The 17481-nt window shown below is 43.9% G+C and overlaps 1 protein-coding gene across 4 annotated transcripts in view; it reads left to right on the forward strand.

Moving 5' to 3' along the window:
• sin3aa (SIN3 transcription regulator family member Aa) overlaps positions 1–17481 on the forward strand; it is a 138037-nt gene that overhangs the window by 9019 nt on the left and 111537 nt on the right. For 2 of the 4 annotated variants that reach the window (XM_070830005.1, XM_070830008.1), the window contains exons 8-21: positions 490–645; positions 794–883; positions 1593–1711; positions 1814–2024; positions 2227–2343; positions 2577–2815; positions 3381–3564; positions 3738–4314; positions 4734–4903; positions 5052–5225; positions 5984–6076; positions 6566–6660; positions 6777–6969; positions 8138–10078. In XM_070830005.1, coding sequence (XP_070686106.1) covers positions 490–645; positions 794–883; positions 1593–1711; positions 1814–2024; positions 2227–2343; positions 2577–2815; positions 3381–3564; positions 3738–4314; positions 4734–4903; positions 5052–5225; positions 5984–6076; positions 6566–6660; positions 6777–6969; positions 8138–8368 — 2649 coding nt within the window. In that variant the 3' untranslated portion in view covers positions 8369–10078. Of the gene's footprint in view, positions 1–489; positions 646–793; positions 884–1592; positions 1712–1813; positions 2025–2226; positions 2344–2576; positions 2816–3380; positions 3565–3737; positions 4315–4733; positions 4904–5051; positions 5226–5983; positions 6077–6565; positions 6661–6776; positions 6970–8137; positions 10079–17481 lie in introns of those variants that run through there. The other 2 variants (XR_011584303.1, XM_070830007.1) reach the window with 2 other exon arrangements.

Here is a 17481-nt window from a genome sequence, read left to right on the forward strand (position 1 = left end):
ATGCTAAATGTCAAATGATCAATCCAGACATTGAAGCTGAACAGACATTGGCTATTTCAGCGAAAGACATTGATCCAAAGCACACCTCAAAGTAAAGCACACAGTCGGCCACCACAGAATTCACTAGTACAGAAAAACTGCAGACAAAACTCAAACATTCTGTTCATGCAAGGAGGCCGACGAATATTTCTGAGCAAGCTGAAAGCCTACAGGAAGCATTTGCAAAACATCTGCTGGGGCTTTTGGTATTTTCTTCTTATTTTGAAACTGACAAATTACTATAAAAAGTAATCTTGCTTTAAAATTTGCCATGTGTCAACTGTGTGCCATTTAGAGTTCAGCTTGGCTTCGGTTCACCTAGTTTTTCATTATAAAAGGGTTTTTGGTTTGAAACTGTTATCCCAATGTGCCAGTAGGTCTGAAGATCTGGAGGTGAAGAGTTCGTATTCACGTAGCTCCGTTTTAATCAGCGTTGTGTGTTCTCCATAGCTGCTGAGCAAGACCACGGCTGAGAAGGTCGAGTCTGTACGGAACGACCACGGCGGGACGGCCAAGAAGCTGCAGCTCAACAACAAACAGAGGCCCAACCAGAACGGCTGCCAGATCCGTCGTCATCCAACTCCTGGGTCCACACCGCCTGTCAAGGTACATACATGAGCTCCCACATGCTGCGGAAGCTTCAGCCGACTCCTGTTTCCTTTTCACTCCCTTGTTTGTCTTGACTGCCGTTGCTGGAGTGTTGTTGTAATTACCGTGCCTGTGTGCTCTTGTTGGTGTCTTGGTGTTGCTACAGAAGAAGCCCAAGTTACTGAATTTGAAAGATTCCTCAGTGGCAGAGGCCAGCAAGCATGGAGTCGGGACAGAATCTCTGTTCTTTGAGAAGGTGAGTTTTTATTGTGCTCCATCTTATCTTTTTGTTTATGTGGAGAGGAAACCGTCACTAAATGAGAGGATATGAACACAGGATATGAAGTTATGCAGATAGAAATTGAAGCATAAGCATGGAAAAGAGGCGGAGACCCAGGATTTCATGTGTAGTATCAAGACTAGCATTAAACCCAATAGTTGATTGCATTACCAAATATTTGTCCTTTTTGAGGTGCATGAGAAAAAATACCTAATCTAATATAATTTTAATGTGTACACTGAAAATATTAAACATTATTATTATTATTAGATTAGATTAGATAGACTTTATTGATCCCCCATAGGGGGAAATTTGCATATTACAGCAGCAGCAGAGATGGGAAGTAATAGAGGGAAAAGAAATAACAATACAATAAACAACAGTAGAAAAATAAGCAACAGTAAATAAATATAAATTGTGATGAGACCAAGTTACACTTCTGTAAGGTAAAAGTCTGAAATATGAGAGTTACAATTACATCATTATATTCTGTATGTTGTAGTCATTTTATAAACCATCAGTGCTATTGCTTTTATTTTTTATTTTGCATATATTTTGTACAGCATCTGATTTGACTCCTCTCGTGTCCTGACATGTTTTTGATCCTGTTTTAACCACGTAAAGCAGGTTGTAACTTTTTTAAAAGTGCTGAATTCATCATCGTTATATTAATTTCTTCGCTCAGGTGCGCAAAGCCTTGCGAAGTGCAGAGGCCTACGACAACTTCTTGCGATGTCTGGTCATCTTTAACCAGGAGGTGATCTCCAGGGCCGAACTAGTGCAGCTGGTGCTGCCCTTTTTAGGGTGAGTGTCTAGTCATCATATCCGCAAATGTGACATAAATGTTTTTTTTACAGTACGTTGTATAAATCATACATTTGTGTTTCACTTAATTATGTTATTCAGAAAATTCCCTGAGCTGTTCAACTGGTTTAAAAACTTTCTGGGATATCGGGAAATGTCCCACATCGAAACGTACCCCAAGGAACGGGCCACTGAGGGCATCGCCATGGAGATTGATTATGCCTCCTGTAAGAGACTAGGCTCCAGTTACAGAGCGTTGCCCAAAAGCTACCAACAGCCCAAGTGCACTGGCAGGACTCCACTTTGTAAAGAGGTAGGTCATGAACTCCACTATGATAACAAATATAGCTTCTGTATTATGGATTAGATCCTGTATGGAAAGGATCAGATGTGTGCAGAAATAACACACAAGTGCATCATCAGCCAGATGTTCCATGTGAATGTGGGAACAGGATATTTAGTGAAGCGCTTTAAGCCTCCAGTCAGTGTCTGATTGTTGTTTCTGCTGCGTCCAGGTCTTAAACGACACCTGGGTCTCCTTCCCATCCTGGTCTGAGGACTCCACGTTTGTCAGCTCCAAGAAGACTCAGTACGAGGAGCACATCTACAGATGTGAAGACGAGCGCTTTGAGGTGAGCAGGAGCATCAGTTATGTACAGCTTATCTGTTGACGTCACCACAGGGGTGATGCAGGCTGAAAAATGATTTCAGTCCGATCGATGTTACCTCTCCCGGGGCTTCTTTCTGTCTCGTTGTTGTCTTGAATCATCCCTGAACAAAGACTTTTGAGTTACTGTAATGAAATAGCTGAGAATCGAGATATACCTAAAAACAAGAGACTATTGCTGTGTTTTCTCATCCCTAGTTGGATGTGGTTCTGGAGACCAACCTGGCTACCATCAGAGTCCTGGAGACGGTACAGCGCAAGTTGTCCCGCATGTCCGCGGAGGAGCAGGCCAAGTTCCGCTTGGACAACGCACTGGGCGGCTCCTCGGAGGTCGTACATCGCAAGGCCATCCAGAGGATATACGGAGACAAGGCGCCCGACATCATCGATGGCCTGAAGAAAAACCCTGCTGTGTCTGTCCCCATCGTGTTAAAGAGGTGGGCGTCGAACCAACTCGAGAATGATGTTCTCTGTGACCTTTTCATAGATTTTTATTTGTGCCTTTAGTTGAGAGGTTTGTGCTTCGACTAGGGTTTGATTGTGTAGATCTGAATAGTGTGGCGAAGAATCGCTAAGGTGCACTTACGCCAAACACAAACGCGTGGCGTTCACAAGCTCTCTGTTTACTTAGTGTAGTAAATGTGTGTGTACACCAGCTTGTTTGGGCCCAGACTGAGGTTATGAACCACAGCTTATAAACTCTCTAATCCACACAGGGGAGGAAAAGCCAATATGATGTTGGAGTGGTGGATTTAAAAATGGCTTCTGCGATTTAAAGGGTGCTTTTAAGGACAACATTCTCCATTGCTGCAAAAGGATTTGTCCCTCCTTTAACAGTATTTTAATTTAGTGCTCCAGTCTGAAGGGCAGATGATGTCTGCCAAGTAACAACACCGAACACTCTGACACCTTTGCTGCAGCTGCTGATTTTAGTTTAAAATAAACCTGAGAGATTGAGTGTGTGTGTGTGTGTTACTTGACTTTACCTTTTCTTCAAACCAGGTTAAAGACCAAGGAGGAAGAGTGGCGGGAAGCCCAGCGAGGCTTCAACAAGATCTGGAGGGATCAGAACGAGAAGTATTACCTCAAGTCTCTCGACCATCAAGGCATCAACTTCAAACAAAATGACACCAAAGTGCTTCGATCCAAGTCCCTGCTGAATGAAATCGAAAGCATTTATGATGAGGTGAATGTCTTTCTTCTGAGTATTATAAAGTCATGTGTTATACAACATAATCTGTTTATAGGAAACTGTCTCAAACAGGAGACTGTAGGACCTTCATTTCAAGGTCAGCGTCACACTTAATCATACGCTCTGTGCATCCGAAATGCTGACATTCGTTTCTTTTTCCTGTGCAGCGCCAGGAGCAGGCGTCTGAGGTGAACGCCTCTCCACCCACAGGCCCCCACCTGACGCTGGCGTACGAGGACAGCCAGATCCTGGAGGACGCAGCAGCGCTCATCATCCACCACGTCAAGCGGCAGACCAGCATTCAGAAGGAGGACAAATACAAGATCAAACAGATTATCTACCACTTCATCCCCGACATGCTGTTCTCTCAGCGGGGCGAGCTCTCCGACGTGGAGGAGGAGGAAGAGGAGGAGGAGATGGACCTGGAGGAGGGCGCCTCCAAAAAGCACAATGGCGTCCCCGGCAGCGGGAGCCCCTCCAAGTCCAAACTGCTGTTCAGCAACACGGCGGCGCAGAAGCTGCGCGGCTGCGACGACGCCTACAACCTTTTCTACGTCAACAACAACTGGTACATCTTCCTGCGGCTCCACCAGACGCTGTGTTCGCGCCTGCTGCGGCTGTACGGGCAGGCGGAGCGGCAGATCGAAGAAGAGGTCAGAGAACGAGACTGGGAGAGGGAAGTCCTGGGGCTGAAGAAGGAGAAGAACGACAATCCAGCCGTCCAGCTGAGACTGAAGGAGCCCAGTGAGTAACAACAGACAGGCCCGCACATGTTTTCTTAACTTTCTGTGTTCTTAATTAAGCCCCTCTGCGTTTGTTTGATTTTCCTACACAGCATAAATCCTCTGTTTCCACTGACATTTGGGATACATTCCTGCTCTGTAACACACAAGTCGCATTCCTCTTTTTCCCAGAGAAAACCTGAACAGTGCTGTAAAAATGCTCGTGGGCTCAGTGCAAGCAAAGAGAATCAACAGTTTTATCAAACAATGTGAAGAAACAAAAATGAAAAAGTGAATGAAGACAACTTCGGTTTTCTTGATTGAAGGTCCAAATATTGATCCAGGGAGTTGGAAAAGTAAACTTCAGCCAGAATGAGAGATGATTGATTTTAAAAGTAGATTTAATAGTCATTTATCTCTGATAATATTTCTTCTCCCTAGTGGACATTGAGGTGGAAGATTACTACTCGGCCTTCTTGGAGATGGTTAGGAATTTGCTGGATGGAAACATGGAGGCTTCTCAGTACGAGGACTCGCTGAGGGAAATGTTCACCATCCACGCTTACACTGCCTTCACAATGGACAAGCTCATCCAAAGCATCGTCCGGCAGGTGAGCGTCTGTTTGTGCTCTCACCTCTCTCTAGTTTTATTGTGTCATTTTGTGGTCACATTAAGCCTCTGTTATAACGGTGAGAGTCATTCTCACACTTGTAACTTTGGGGAAAAACTATTTAAGACAATTCCCTCTCTCCACCCAGCTCCAGCACATCGTGAGTGATGAGATCTGTGTCCAAGTAACGGACCTCTACCTCTCGGAGAGCACCAACGGCGCCAGCGGAGGAACCGTGTCCACCCAGCCTTCGAGGAGCTCTGCTGAGGCCGTCTACCAGCGGAAAGCAGAGCAGCTCATGTCTGATGAGAACTGCTTCAAGGTGAATACACGAGGCTCCCACAGCTATTGGAGAACTGGGGAGCTGGTGAATTATATGAGATGAAACATTTAAGCACTTGAAGTGACTAATTTTCTACGAGGCTGTAATTAATCCAGACATGGACGCTCCCACCCTTATTACTAACTGAGACACGAGGACTTCTCGCACTGTTTTTATTTAAATTCTGTTCTCGGGTGTGTTCACAACCAATAAATCTCCTTCACGTTTCTCCACATTAACAAATTAAAACGTCTGAGTGAAATACAAGCAGTGCTGTGCATAGTGACACACACAACTCAATAATTAGGTCTCAAAGTTTACAAATCAGCTCCCGTGATGAACCTGAATGTGCCGTCTGCAGCTTGCTGATTATTACAGCATGTTATTTTTGCTCCCATATAACACTTGCAGTGTGGAAAGGAGCTTAATGCCACCTGCCACCCACAAGCATATCCAGTTTTGTCAAAAAAGAAACAGCAGATCCATTTTTGTTTTTTGTTTTTTATTTCAAAAATAACATCAGGCAGTTATCTGCACAGACGGAAAAGGGAAGTGAGAGAGATTCCACAAGAAGCAGCTCACAAGTTATCCAAGCTGTTTTTTCTCTGCATGTATTCAACTCTTAGAGGAGGAAGATGCTGATGTCATCTTCACCTGGTTTGCACTCTATAAGCCCACAGGACAACCCCGGCTTTTTATATCGGCTTTTACACGCTGAATTAATGTCGCCTCACACTTCGTGTCCGTCACGTTCTCAGGTGATGTTTCTGAGGAACAGAGGGCAGGTGCAGCTCACGGTGGAGCTGCTCGACACAGACGAGGAGAACTCAGACGAGCCCATGGAGGCTGAGGTAAGACGCTGTCAAACTCACTCCGCCACGGCTCGAGGCTTTAAGGTTTGGCTTGTGAGCAAAGAGTCTGGATAAATGCTGGGAGGTAACTTTTTAATTCAGAAGCCACACCATAATTCCAAAATACATAAGCCCTTTTAACTATTTTTACAAGCCAGTTAGGATTTGTGAAATCCAAAGGCAAGTAGAGCCTCTGTGTTGGTTTGTAAACTGCCAAAATGAGTTCCCAACCACAGTGTTTGGCCTTTGACTTGTCTTACATTCCCTAAACTGATACTTATTTGGCTTCTTATGTCATAATCATTGAGGTGTACAGTTATATAACTTGAGGGAACAAAATATTCTGTGAATAACGTCAAATAAAATGTGTCATTGTCACATTATTAGTAAGGATCTCTAGCCTGCCTGTTGGTGATAGTGGTGTTAGAAGTAGCCTTTATACATCTAATGTGAGTTTTAAGTTTGTTTTTTACTTGTTTTTGTGCGCAGCGTTGGTCTGATTATGTCGGGCGCTACTTAAACCCAGATTCCACCACCCCTGAGTTGAGGGAGCACCTCGCTCAGAAGCCCGTCTTTCTTCCCAGGTCAGTTGTAATATCACTTTAACTTTTAACTGCTAACATCAGAGCGTCTTGTTCACTGAACTCAGTCCTTTGATTAAATTAACGCTCGTCTCGTTTGTCTTCGCGCTCGTATCCAGGAACCTGAGACGGATCAGGAAGTACCAGAAGGGCCGGGAGCAGCTGGACAAAGAGGCCTGCGAGGGCGGCAAGAAGTCCCTGGAAAAGGAGAAAATGGAGTGCATGTTCAAACTCAACTCTTACAAGATGGTTTACGTCTTTAAGTCTGAGGACTACATGTACCGACGCACTGCCCTGCTCAGAGCTCACCAGGTATTCACTGCTTTGTCCTGCGTCTCTTACCCGACAGCTCACTGGCCTCCAAATGACTGGAGAATGAATGATGCTTTGAATTTCTCCTTATTTCTCCTTCAAGGTGTAGGAGGAACAGTGAGGGTGTGAGTTAGTCATGTGACTCCAGCGTGTGGGTTGGCCTTTGTTAGAACTTCTTTAACTTAATTCACAGTTCAAGCTACCTTTAAAGAAAAGATGAAGATTAAAAAAAAGCTGTACAAAAGTCATTTTATATTTTTGAAACACGTTTCAAACCTCGTTGAATTTAGCCGTCTGCAGTTCAGCAGGTTGTCCCACTGTTCTGTAAGTACTAATACTGTGAAAATGCTCCACTACAAGTGAAAGTCCTGCACTCAAAACATTATTTAAGTAAAAGTATTCAAGTATTATCAGCAACATTTATTCAAAGTATCAAAATTTAAAGCAGTCACTGTGCAGGGGAACGTTCATCAGTTATATCTGATGTTTCTGGATTAATTTCCCTGCTGCATTAATGTGGATGTTGCATTTTATTGCTGTCTACTTTATATCCTGGTGCATAGTTTAATCTACAGCAATGCATCGTGGTCCATAAGATCACCATGTGTTTGTATTGTTGCTGTCCTGTTAGACGTTCCCCATAAGACGCTCTTTGTGGAATCCTTTCGTCCGTGTGCATTTAAAGCAGATGATGAACTCTCAGCTTGCTTTGCTAATCAAGATTATTTCCTTCAGTTTGAAGATTTGAGCTGTGTTGGGTTCAGTCTGATTGTAAGTTCAGTCTGTTTCCTGTTCAAACTGTGTAGTCAAAAAGAAAATAATTGTAAAATGATTAGCCTCCCTGCCAAAAGTAAGATGAGAAGATTGACACTGCCGTCGTATCTGTGTGGAGCCAGCAGCTGGTTAGCTTAGCTTAGCTTAGCTTAGCTTAGCTTAGCTTATGCATGAAAGTACAAAGTAGGTCTATGTAGGCTCTGTCTATAGGGCGAGTCTGTATATCGTGTTGAGGCTCTTAGTCACCAGTGTGGAGTTCTGATGCAGGAAGTTTGAGGATTCAGGAGCGTTGAAGAGTTGCTCTTCCGTGTACGAACCCCACCCCTAACCCCACCCCTAACCCCACCCACCAACAGCTTAATGACAACAACCTCCATCTCGGTTTTCTCCTCAGTCACACGAGAGGGTGAGCACACGGCTGCACAAGCGCTTCCAGGCCTGGGTGGAGACGTGGGCCAAGGAGCACGTCACCCGCGACATGAACGCCGAGACCAACAAGTGGCTGATGGGCGAAGGGCGTGACGGCCTCCTGCCCTGCACCACCACCCGCCAGCCAGAGGTCCTTCACTTCATGAACATCAACAAGTACCGCGTCAAATACGGCACACCCAGCAAGGCGCCGTAGCCGAGGAGGAACAGGGGTGAAAGACTGATTTCTGGGGGTGTTTGGTCTCAAGTCAAACAGGTCAGGAGTAGAGGTAGGGACGAGGGCTTATTAACGTGTTTTTAAGGCCGACATGGCAGCACAATTAAGCTAGCTACCGTGTATGTTGCACCCGGGGCGGCAGGATTACTGATTTTACCAGCGTTTTTAGCTGGGCCCATTTTTCGCAGGGCCTTCGGTGCCAAAACTTAGGAATCGTCATGATCCAGTCGCAGACCTGAGCTCTTACCAGCACTCGGAGCCACTTCTCTAACAAACCTCCCTGAGCCTTTTTGACAGGACTTAGCGTCGCAAACAGTAAGCCTGTGAGAGATGGAGTGGTGCTTTTTGTACTTTATCACAACTGAGCTTCGGTTTAGCTATCGACTGACCATTTTTGTCTGAAGCCATCAGAGTTAGAGCTCCATGGAAATCAGATCATACAGGGATTTCTTTATGATAGTGTTACTCTACAGTATCCATGGAGAACAATATGGCGGACAAGTGCACTTATTTAGAGAGAGAGAGAGAGAAAAGGAAAAACGTCGTTTCAAAAGTTTTGTTTCCCAGATTGAAGGTTTGGAGGGAGCACGACACAGTCTGAGAGATCTGGTTCAGACATTCCTGCGTTAAGGCCAAATCACAATTCTGTACTTATCACTAGACGGAAAAGAGGGTTACATTTCCTTTTCCAGAACACATGGCAGCATTATTAGAAACTGTGCCTGAGCCCCAAACAGTATTGTCGGGTTAAACATCGAAAAGCACTGTTGCATTTATGTAAAAAAACAAAAAAGGAGAAAACAAAGAAAAAAAATTAGCCTCACAACACTGTTTGGTCTCAGACTGTAAAATTGTATAGCTTGTGAATGTCAGATACTGACATGTATTCCAGTGTATGTGTTGTGTGTATATATATATTATATATAGTTCTATTAACACAAATGATCCTCGCCGCCCTGGAAGTCAACCTTTTTAAACTGCCCTCCGCCAATACACCAGCTTGTGTACACACACACACACACACACACACAGCTACACACACACATCTCATTCTGGGAGGACTGTCCACATGCCGCTCACGTTGTAAATACACTGTAAATAGTCTCAGACTTTTTATGACAGATCTGTGTTGTTGTGCTAGTAATACTTTCCAAGCTTACTGTGGACTTTAGTGATAAATGGCTAAAGTTAGTATGTATATGAAAAAGACAAATGCAAGACCATTTATTACAGTTTTTACCAAAGGGAGTTGATTATAAAAATAGCTGTTTTCCCCCCTTTGTGTGTTCATTTATGTCCTTTCTTTTTAATTTCTGTAGTAAAAACATGTGGAAAAGTAGAAATGTATCCAGGTCTTTCAGTTTTTATATATGAAAAATAACATTTTTTTTTTCTTCTGAATGTGATATTTGGTTGGTTTAAAAAAATCACTGCCCCCCCCCCTCCCTCCTTTTGACAACCGACACCGTCCGTGGTGATGGTGGGACTCATTTCAAAGTTCAGTCTTCAGATGAGTGGACTCACAACGGTCTCACCTCGTGATGCACGCTTCCCTCCCTGGATAGATTTCTGCTGCAAACATCACCCCACACCATATTTTTGATAATGGAAGAAGTCACACGAGCATGTCTTTAGTCCCTTTATTTAGACATTATTTAAAGTAATAATAAAAACGACATTTGTAGCCTACGGAGCCCATTGTGGAGTTGTTGATTGATTTGTTTTTCCGCACTTTCATGTCACCTTCAGTCACTTATGTTCGGCAGGAAACCCGAAGGAGAACCATCAATGTTTGCCTCCTGTCAAACACATGCAGACAGGTTAGTCCTGCTTTTCTCGTCAGGTACAGTTTTTAAATTTTATTATTATCTTATTTCTATGCAGTTAATCTCCGACATTGATTATAATTTGTCAATGCAGCATATTAGTAATAGTGCACAGGAGACTTTTAGCCAGCAGTAACAGCTACACCGGCTCAAATATCAGCTCTGCACTGTTTTACTTACTGTGCAAAGTTATTTTCCCTTTTTATGAAAAGCACGTAACAACACTAAAGTTTCATCTTGAAAAGATGTTGAATATTTTCCTTTTTTTGTGTCCGAGGCTTTAAGGAGAAGTTCCACACGTACGAACTAACAGTGGGATTGTTTAGACAGTAGATTTGTGCTGCATTAGGCTGTTTTTAATCCGTCGGCAGCATCAGACCTGTGGCGAACACCGTCACCACAGTGAGCCGCAGTAGCTGGAAAGGTCACAACAGCCACGTCTTCAGTTTTAGCCAAAACATAAGTGAATTAATTGTTTTCATCGGGTTAGTTTGTCCGTCTGCTTTCTTCCTCTTCTCCGGATCCAGGTCACATTCATTTAATTAAGTACGTCAGTATTCTAGTTGTATTGCTGCTGCGAAGAACCTCAGAAACGTGACATAATAATAAATAATTGTAGGCTAGTTTGCTTCCATCACACTTTCAGACTTAAAAAGTCATAAATGTAACTCAGTGAACTGCAGAAACAATGAATTCATTAACAGAATCTCTCAACGCAGAGGCAGAGAGGATCAGAAAGTATTTTTTGAACATAGATCAGCAAGTGGTGATCAGCACAGAGGCTTGTTTTTGTTCTTTTGATCCTGCAGAGGGAGCCCTCCAACTGTCCACCAACACAGACACACTGTGTCTACATGGCCGAAGATGAATTGAAGAAACTTTATTTTGTCACAGCTTCATAGTTTTAGGTTTCTTCCCTTCATGATCGCATGCCCAGTGTTTGATACTAATACGTTTATATGGGTTTATTTATTCTTGCCAAAGTCATCCAAAGGTCCAAATTCCAAAAAAAGAAAACCAGCAAATCCACCTGTTTAATAAGCAGATATTTTTGCTTGATAATCGACAAATCATTTCACTGATTACAGTAATCATTTCAACCAGAACTGATATTTAAAATGTTAATGTAGAGACACATTTTAGATGTTTAAAATGCTTTGAGAATGATTTTGTGCAGCTGTTCGAGCTCAGATGATATCCAGGAGAAAGTCAATCAAAACTATTCGCCCTCATATGATCACAAACGAGTTGGCTCCACTGGTTTTAACTCATTTAAATGCTGTTGGGTAGTTAAATCTACAGTAGTGTTAGTCTGTAGTGTCGGTGTCCTGTGAGGACCACGTCTCTCTAAAAAGTGAAACCGCCTGTTTCACTTCAGAGGGAGGAGAATTTTATTCTATAAAAGATTAATAAAACTGTCAGACAGCTGTAGAGGAGTAAAAAGTGAGATGTGGTGGAGTAAAAGTTTAAAGCTGCCTAAATTGGAAGTACTCCGGTAAAAACTTGAGGTGCTTGCACTTTGCCTAAGTACATAAACATCCCATTACATGTTTTTAGTGACCTGAGAGAAGAGACTTGAAGGGGTTTAATCGGTGACTGTGGAGAGAGTCGGGGGCCGACCTCTCTGGGCAGCTTTGTGTGCGATTCAGATCTAATGGGGGGGGGGGACAATCGCTCTGTGATGCTGAACTTGGGAAGCCAGCCAGGCTCCACCGGGCGTCCATGGGTGGTCCCACATGGTGCCCAGTGAGGGCAGAGAGACTGAACATGTCCCAAACCCCAAATTCACCTCACTTACAGTACCTGCTGCTTTCAGCCTTCACAAAACGCATTCATCCAAACACACACACAAACACACACACACACACACACACACACACACACCCTTTACCCACTTGGCCGTGGCGGCTCTGAGGCCCTGATGAGGAGTGAGGTCGACACATGCCAGCGGAGCCCTCCATGCCTCCCACTGGCAGCGCTAACAATGAGTTCCTCAAAGGCAGCACCGGCCGAGGGGGAGCGGTGGGCTCTTTTCCCAAAGCTCTTCTGCGTGATTTCTTCCTTGGAGTGCACACTCCTGAACTTTCAGCAGCTTTCGGCTCCCTAATGTCGGTGCTTCCGCAACTTCTGACTCAGAGAGCAGAGCTATTGTCACGGCGACAGAGCTGGTATTGTCCTTCAAGCTTGGAGGCCTTGGCACTCACAATGCAGAGCAATTAACTCACTGAGAGTGACCACGTAGATTTCTGTCCTTTATTCTTGTATGTGGGGAGCAGGGGGCTTTACAGTGTTCGCTGTGTTTCAAAATTCAACAGGGACTTTCACCCCTTTGCGGGCTACTGTGCTTTTAAGAGGAACAAAAACAGCAGAATACTTGTCGGGCACTTCATGGTGGAGTGGATCATCTTGGCAACCATGAGTTCACAGCATTTGGATGACGGCAGGTTTTCGCTCTGTGTACACAACACGTCAGCAGCTTTGCTGAATAATGGCAGATTATCCGAAACTGTGATGTATTTTTAGAATGTTATAAGGTTTGAAGACACTTGAGAAGAGGAAAAAGCATGAATTGGAGCAAGTATTAATAACACAAAGCACTCGTCAGATTTTTTTCAAAACTCATCTGTCTCCCAGCCTTGAGGGTGATTTCTACCCGCAGCATCCAGAGTCTGTTTCTGTCTGTATGGGAGGATGTCTCTGTGCGGCGGTGGATTCACAGCCCTGCTGAGACGTCTGCTTTTCAGGCTGATGAGCCTTGATGATGAGAAAGCGCTACCCTGCAGGCTCCTCTCTCCTATAAAAGGATTAGTGAAGTCTGGCACTCTTACATAACCGCTGCAAGCTCCTGTGCTGAGCAGTCGAGTTTTCACGCTCAGGTCCAACAATTTAAGGAGAAAAGAAAAAAAATAATGTCTCCACCGACTGTTTTAACCTTTTAATGGCTGGTTTTTTTTACAGGAAGGTCACTTGTGCTCTGGATTTATGGATCCATGTTGTGTTCTTTTATCTTTACTAATCACTATGCAGCAGCTCACACTTTTATTTGTAGAAATGCTGGCGTTGTGGCTCTATGAATGGCAGCGCTGGTGTCCACCTGTCGGCCCATGAAATTTGGTTCAGACATTCGCGGTTCCCAGAGGATGGACCCCAATGTGTTTGGTGATGTCCCAGCTTTTCCTCTAGTGCCACCAGCAGGTCAGCATTTTCACTAATCCATGGGAATATCTCAACAACCATGCAGACATTCGTTGTTCTCAGAGGATGCATCCTAATGACTGTGGAGCTCCTCTGACTTTTCACCACGAGGTTCACGTGTATTGTTTTCAGTTAAATGTTGTTGGAAGCGAATCTGATGCCCCCATTCGTGTTCTCAGGTCATTTTTTCTGCAAAACCTGCAAAAATACTGACTTAGTTTACATTTAGTGGACCTGTTGTTATTATAACCCTCAAACTAAGATGGCTCACATTACACCTGCTGAACAACAGCACGTTAGCATGCTGAAGTTAGCATTTAGCCTACCTCAAAGCACAGCAGCACAGCCTCACAGAGCCGTTAGTGCGGCTGTAGACTTTTAGTTCTTGCAGTATTAAGACAGCATCAGTGCCTGCTGGTCGTTAGGCTACTGCACAAACGCTCTATTAAGCACCACACAGTCCACTGGCATCCATATCCATCACAGTGGTATAGTATAACTTAATTGTTGACGATATACGACTGAGACGTGGATGGTGATGTGTAATTTTACTATTAATTTCATAAAATGAAATTATTATCTCATAATCTGTACCGATGAGAGATGTGTTTTGAAGTGATTCATGTTTAGGTTTATCAAAACAGCTGTTTTACTTCGGCTTTTTATCAGAAGGATAACAGCAGCGTTTCCAGACACAGAAAATTACCAAATTACCAAAATCACGTGTGTTTTGTGCAGCGATAATTAGCAAACAAGAGGATCTCTTTGTTGGAGGTTCAGACTTTGTTGGCCTCTACACTACAGTTCCTCGAAAGAACAGATGATCAAGACAATGAAACACCAATGGAAAAATCCCATTTGACCTCATTTCTTCTCACTGCTCTCAGTTAGCAGTTACAGAGTTAGCAGAGTTTTTCAAATGTAATTTCTCACTGCTTTTATCTCCACAAATGAAATTTGCATTGCCTCAATTGTGCTGTTGTGGTTGGAGAAATGTTAGAGACAAAATCTGGTTAGATTCAGGGTGAGCTGAACCTTAAAAAATGTAGGTTTGTCATTTGAATCCCAGGATTTGGTGGGAATTTCTGGGTGGAGAAATTAAAAAAAACACACTCCAACATCTACTAGTTAACAGCAACAAGCACACACTGACAGTGTGACGGGGATGTGGTGAACCAGATTTTGTATTGGCTTGATAAAAGGCTGCTGATTGATTGCAGCTCTGCAGTACAAAATGTCCTCAAATGCACCCCCCACAGAAAAACTGTCAACAGCCACTGCCTGCATACAAACTGGAAAAAAAACAAAAAGGACTAAAAGTAAAAGCATCTAAATGTGAAAAATTTACTTTTTAAAGTGACTTTCTGCAGTTTGGTCGTCATCCCCTGCTGAGACGAATAAAAACCAGGAAGGAAGCCAGGAAATCAGACATAATCTTCAGTTTGCACCCAAAAGTTGCTGGTGCCTGAAATGTGGGTGATTTTTCTGTCATCATCATGTTAAATCCTGCCTTCCTCTCCATCTCCTTCTTCTTCTTCTTCTTCCTCTCTTCTCCTCCGAGCAGACGTTCGTGCAGAGCTGCCAGAGCGCTCTGAATATGAGCGTCCCCTCCTGAGAAAACCATTTATTGAGACTTAAGCGTGACTAAATATATCACAAGATGAAAGTCATTGGGGATGTCAGAGCCACAAAGCACACTGGGTAATTTAATGTGACAGCTCCTCTCCCACCCACTCCCCCCTCTATACACACACACACAGATACACACACACACACACACACACACACACACTTGGCTGAACTTGACCTTTTCCATCCTCCCTTGGTGTTCATATCCACTACATGTAAGTTAATGTGCTGCATGTTGCACCTTCTACAGTGGAGGGTTAGTCGGCTCCATCTGCCGGGGTTAAATACAAGCGCACTAATAAGCATTTTCCTGCTGTATAACTTTAGCGGCATCATGACAGGCCGAAGACGACCTTCCTCATGTCCTTTACATCTTTAATAAAGGCCGTATAGGATGTAACTAATGGCTTTATTAATGTAGATCCGTTTTTAGATGATAAAAACTCATTTTAGGTTGTCAGGTTGTGAAAAATCTTAAATTTTGTTAATCCAATAATAAGTACTCACTTTGTACTAAAACATCATGTCTTAAAAATCAGGATTTTGTGTGCAGACCTGTGGAAAACATGGCCGAAGAGCAGGTTGTTCTTTATTAGGTTCAGGCTGATATTTTTGGATTTTAGTGAAATGTCTTTTGCGTGGATTGTCATGAAAGATGGTGCACATATTGATGAGGATTCGGGCTCTCTTGCTTTTTCTTGTGTTAACACAATAAGTGTGATCCTCCATTTGTCAAAACTTGTGAACAGAAACGTCTTTCCTCTTCATTGTTTCCAACAGGTGCGTTTGTGCCGCCAAATTCAAGCTGCTGCTTTAACGTAAAAATGTGAAAGACCCTGTTTGTCCATTCTGGGCTACGGTAGAAACATGGATGAGCAACATGGGGGACTACAAAGGGCTCATTTTAAGCTATTAAAAACACAACAGTATAGTATAGTACTCATACTATATTCCATTTGTGCCAAAAGAGCCCCCTAAATTCTACACACTGCACCTTTAAAGTATGCACTAATTAGTCTAAGGTCTTATTGTGTAGGCGACCCAACCGGCCACCCACTCAAACCCTGGGAGGAGCTAAACTGGGACACCAAGTGGAGAAGAGGAGGGAAACCTTTGTTAGTTTATTTTTTTTTCCTCTAGGAAGCGGCGTTATACTCCACTGTACTCACAAGGGCTCCACTGTTGCCCAGAAGAGAGCAGTAAGACAGGCAGAGGGGCCCCTTCCCTGCAAAATGGAGCAAAAACACAACAATCCCTTTATTCAGCTGTTTGGACCTGCCATCTGAACAGCAGCTTGTCATTAAATTAACATCACAGCAGGCGCGGGCCCTGGCCCTTGCTTCCCAGAGCATTGTGGTGCACTCAGGAGGAAACTCATTCTTTCAGAGGATACCAGGTCAAAAAGCAGGGGTGGTATAGACTCGTCCCAGCAGCCTTGGCGTTGAGAAATGGGAACAGTCGCCGTGCCACTGTGTTGGTCCTCGCGAGGCCGAGTGTTGAAAGGACAACCTTTTAATCCCTGGCAGCCGTGAAGGACAGAGACAGATTTGCTTTTTGTTTTTGATGTTGTGCCACTTTCTCGCCATATCCACCCCGAAGACAGGACTGTAGTCCACGCCAAGGCCTCTGACCAACACATTTCACCGCAGTGAGGCTGCGTCTGTTATGGCCCGGATTACGGGCTCATGTGATGTGCACCTGCTCCGGGGGAAGCCTCTTGAATACGATCCCCAGTGGTTCTCCAACAGCAACATTTGTATGGTGGTAGTGCACTGCTGGCCTCGTGCACCAGAACTGTAAAGTAGCTCATGAGCAGCACTGAAACACTGTTTGAATAAAACAAAAGCTAAATTATTTGTGAATATGAAAAAGCCAAAACACAGATTTCTAAGTTTACTCTCTTCATGAATAGATGTAGTCACCCAGTTGGGTCATGGACTGCGACATATGTGAATGGGTTCGTTTCTTTTAGCCAATTCACTTTGCCTCAAAACAAAAAGCTTTCTGGCAAGAAAAAAAAAAACAGCTGCAACTCACCAGGCGAAGACGGAGAGAGTGTTCCTACTCCAAGTGAATAAGCTTGACCACTTTTGGTTGGTGACCAACATTCACACTCTGTTTTGTAACAAAGATTGTAAGCCTCTGGTCACTCACTCATGCTGTGACTGAAGATTACTGTCATTTATAGAAGTGTTTGACCTTCTATCCACCTATCCTCCTCAGCACCAGGGCTCCACGGTTTCCTCCTGAGGTATTCCCTCACACCTTCGGGCCAGCTTGCGTCGGGAACCCTCAGATCGCCTTCAGATGGGGGACGCAGGTGCTGCATCTTTACCAGGTACACTTTGGTCCTTGTGGTTGGCTGAAATCCTCCCACACATGGTGAAGACACCAAACGGGTGCAAATACACCTCGGGCGCCATGTTTGGTGCTAAAATGGGT

The sequence above is a fragment of the Pempheris klunzingeri genome, chromosome 5 (assembly GCF_042242105.1).
Source record: "Pempheris klunzingeri isolate RE-2024b chromosome 5, fPemKlu1.hap1, whole genome shotgun sequence".
Taxonomy (NCBI): domain Eukaryota; kingdom Metazoa; phylum Chordata; class Actinopteri; order Acropomatiformes; family Pempheridae; genus Pempheris; species Pempheris klunzingeri.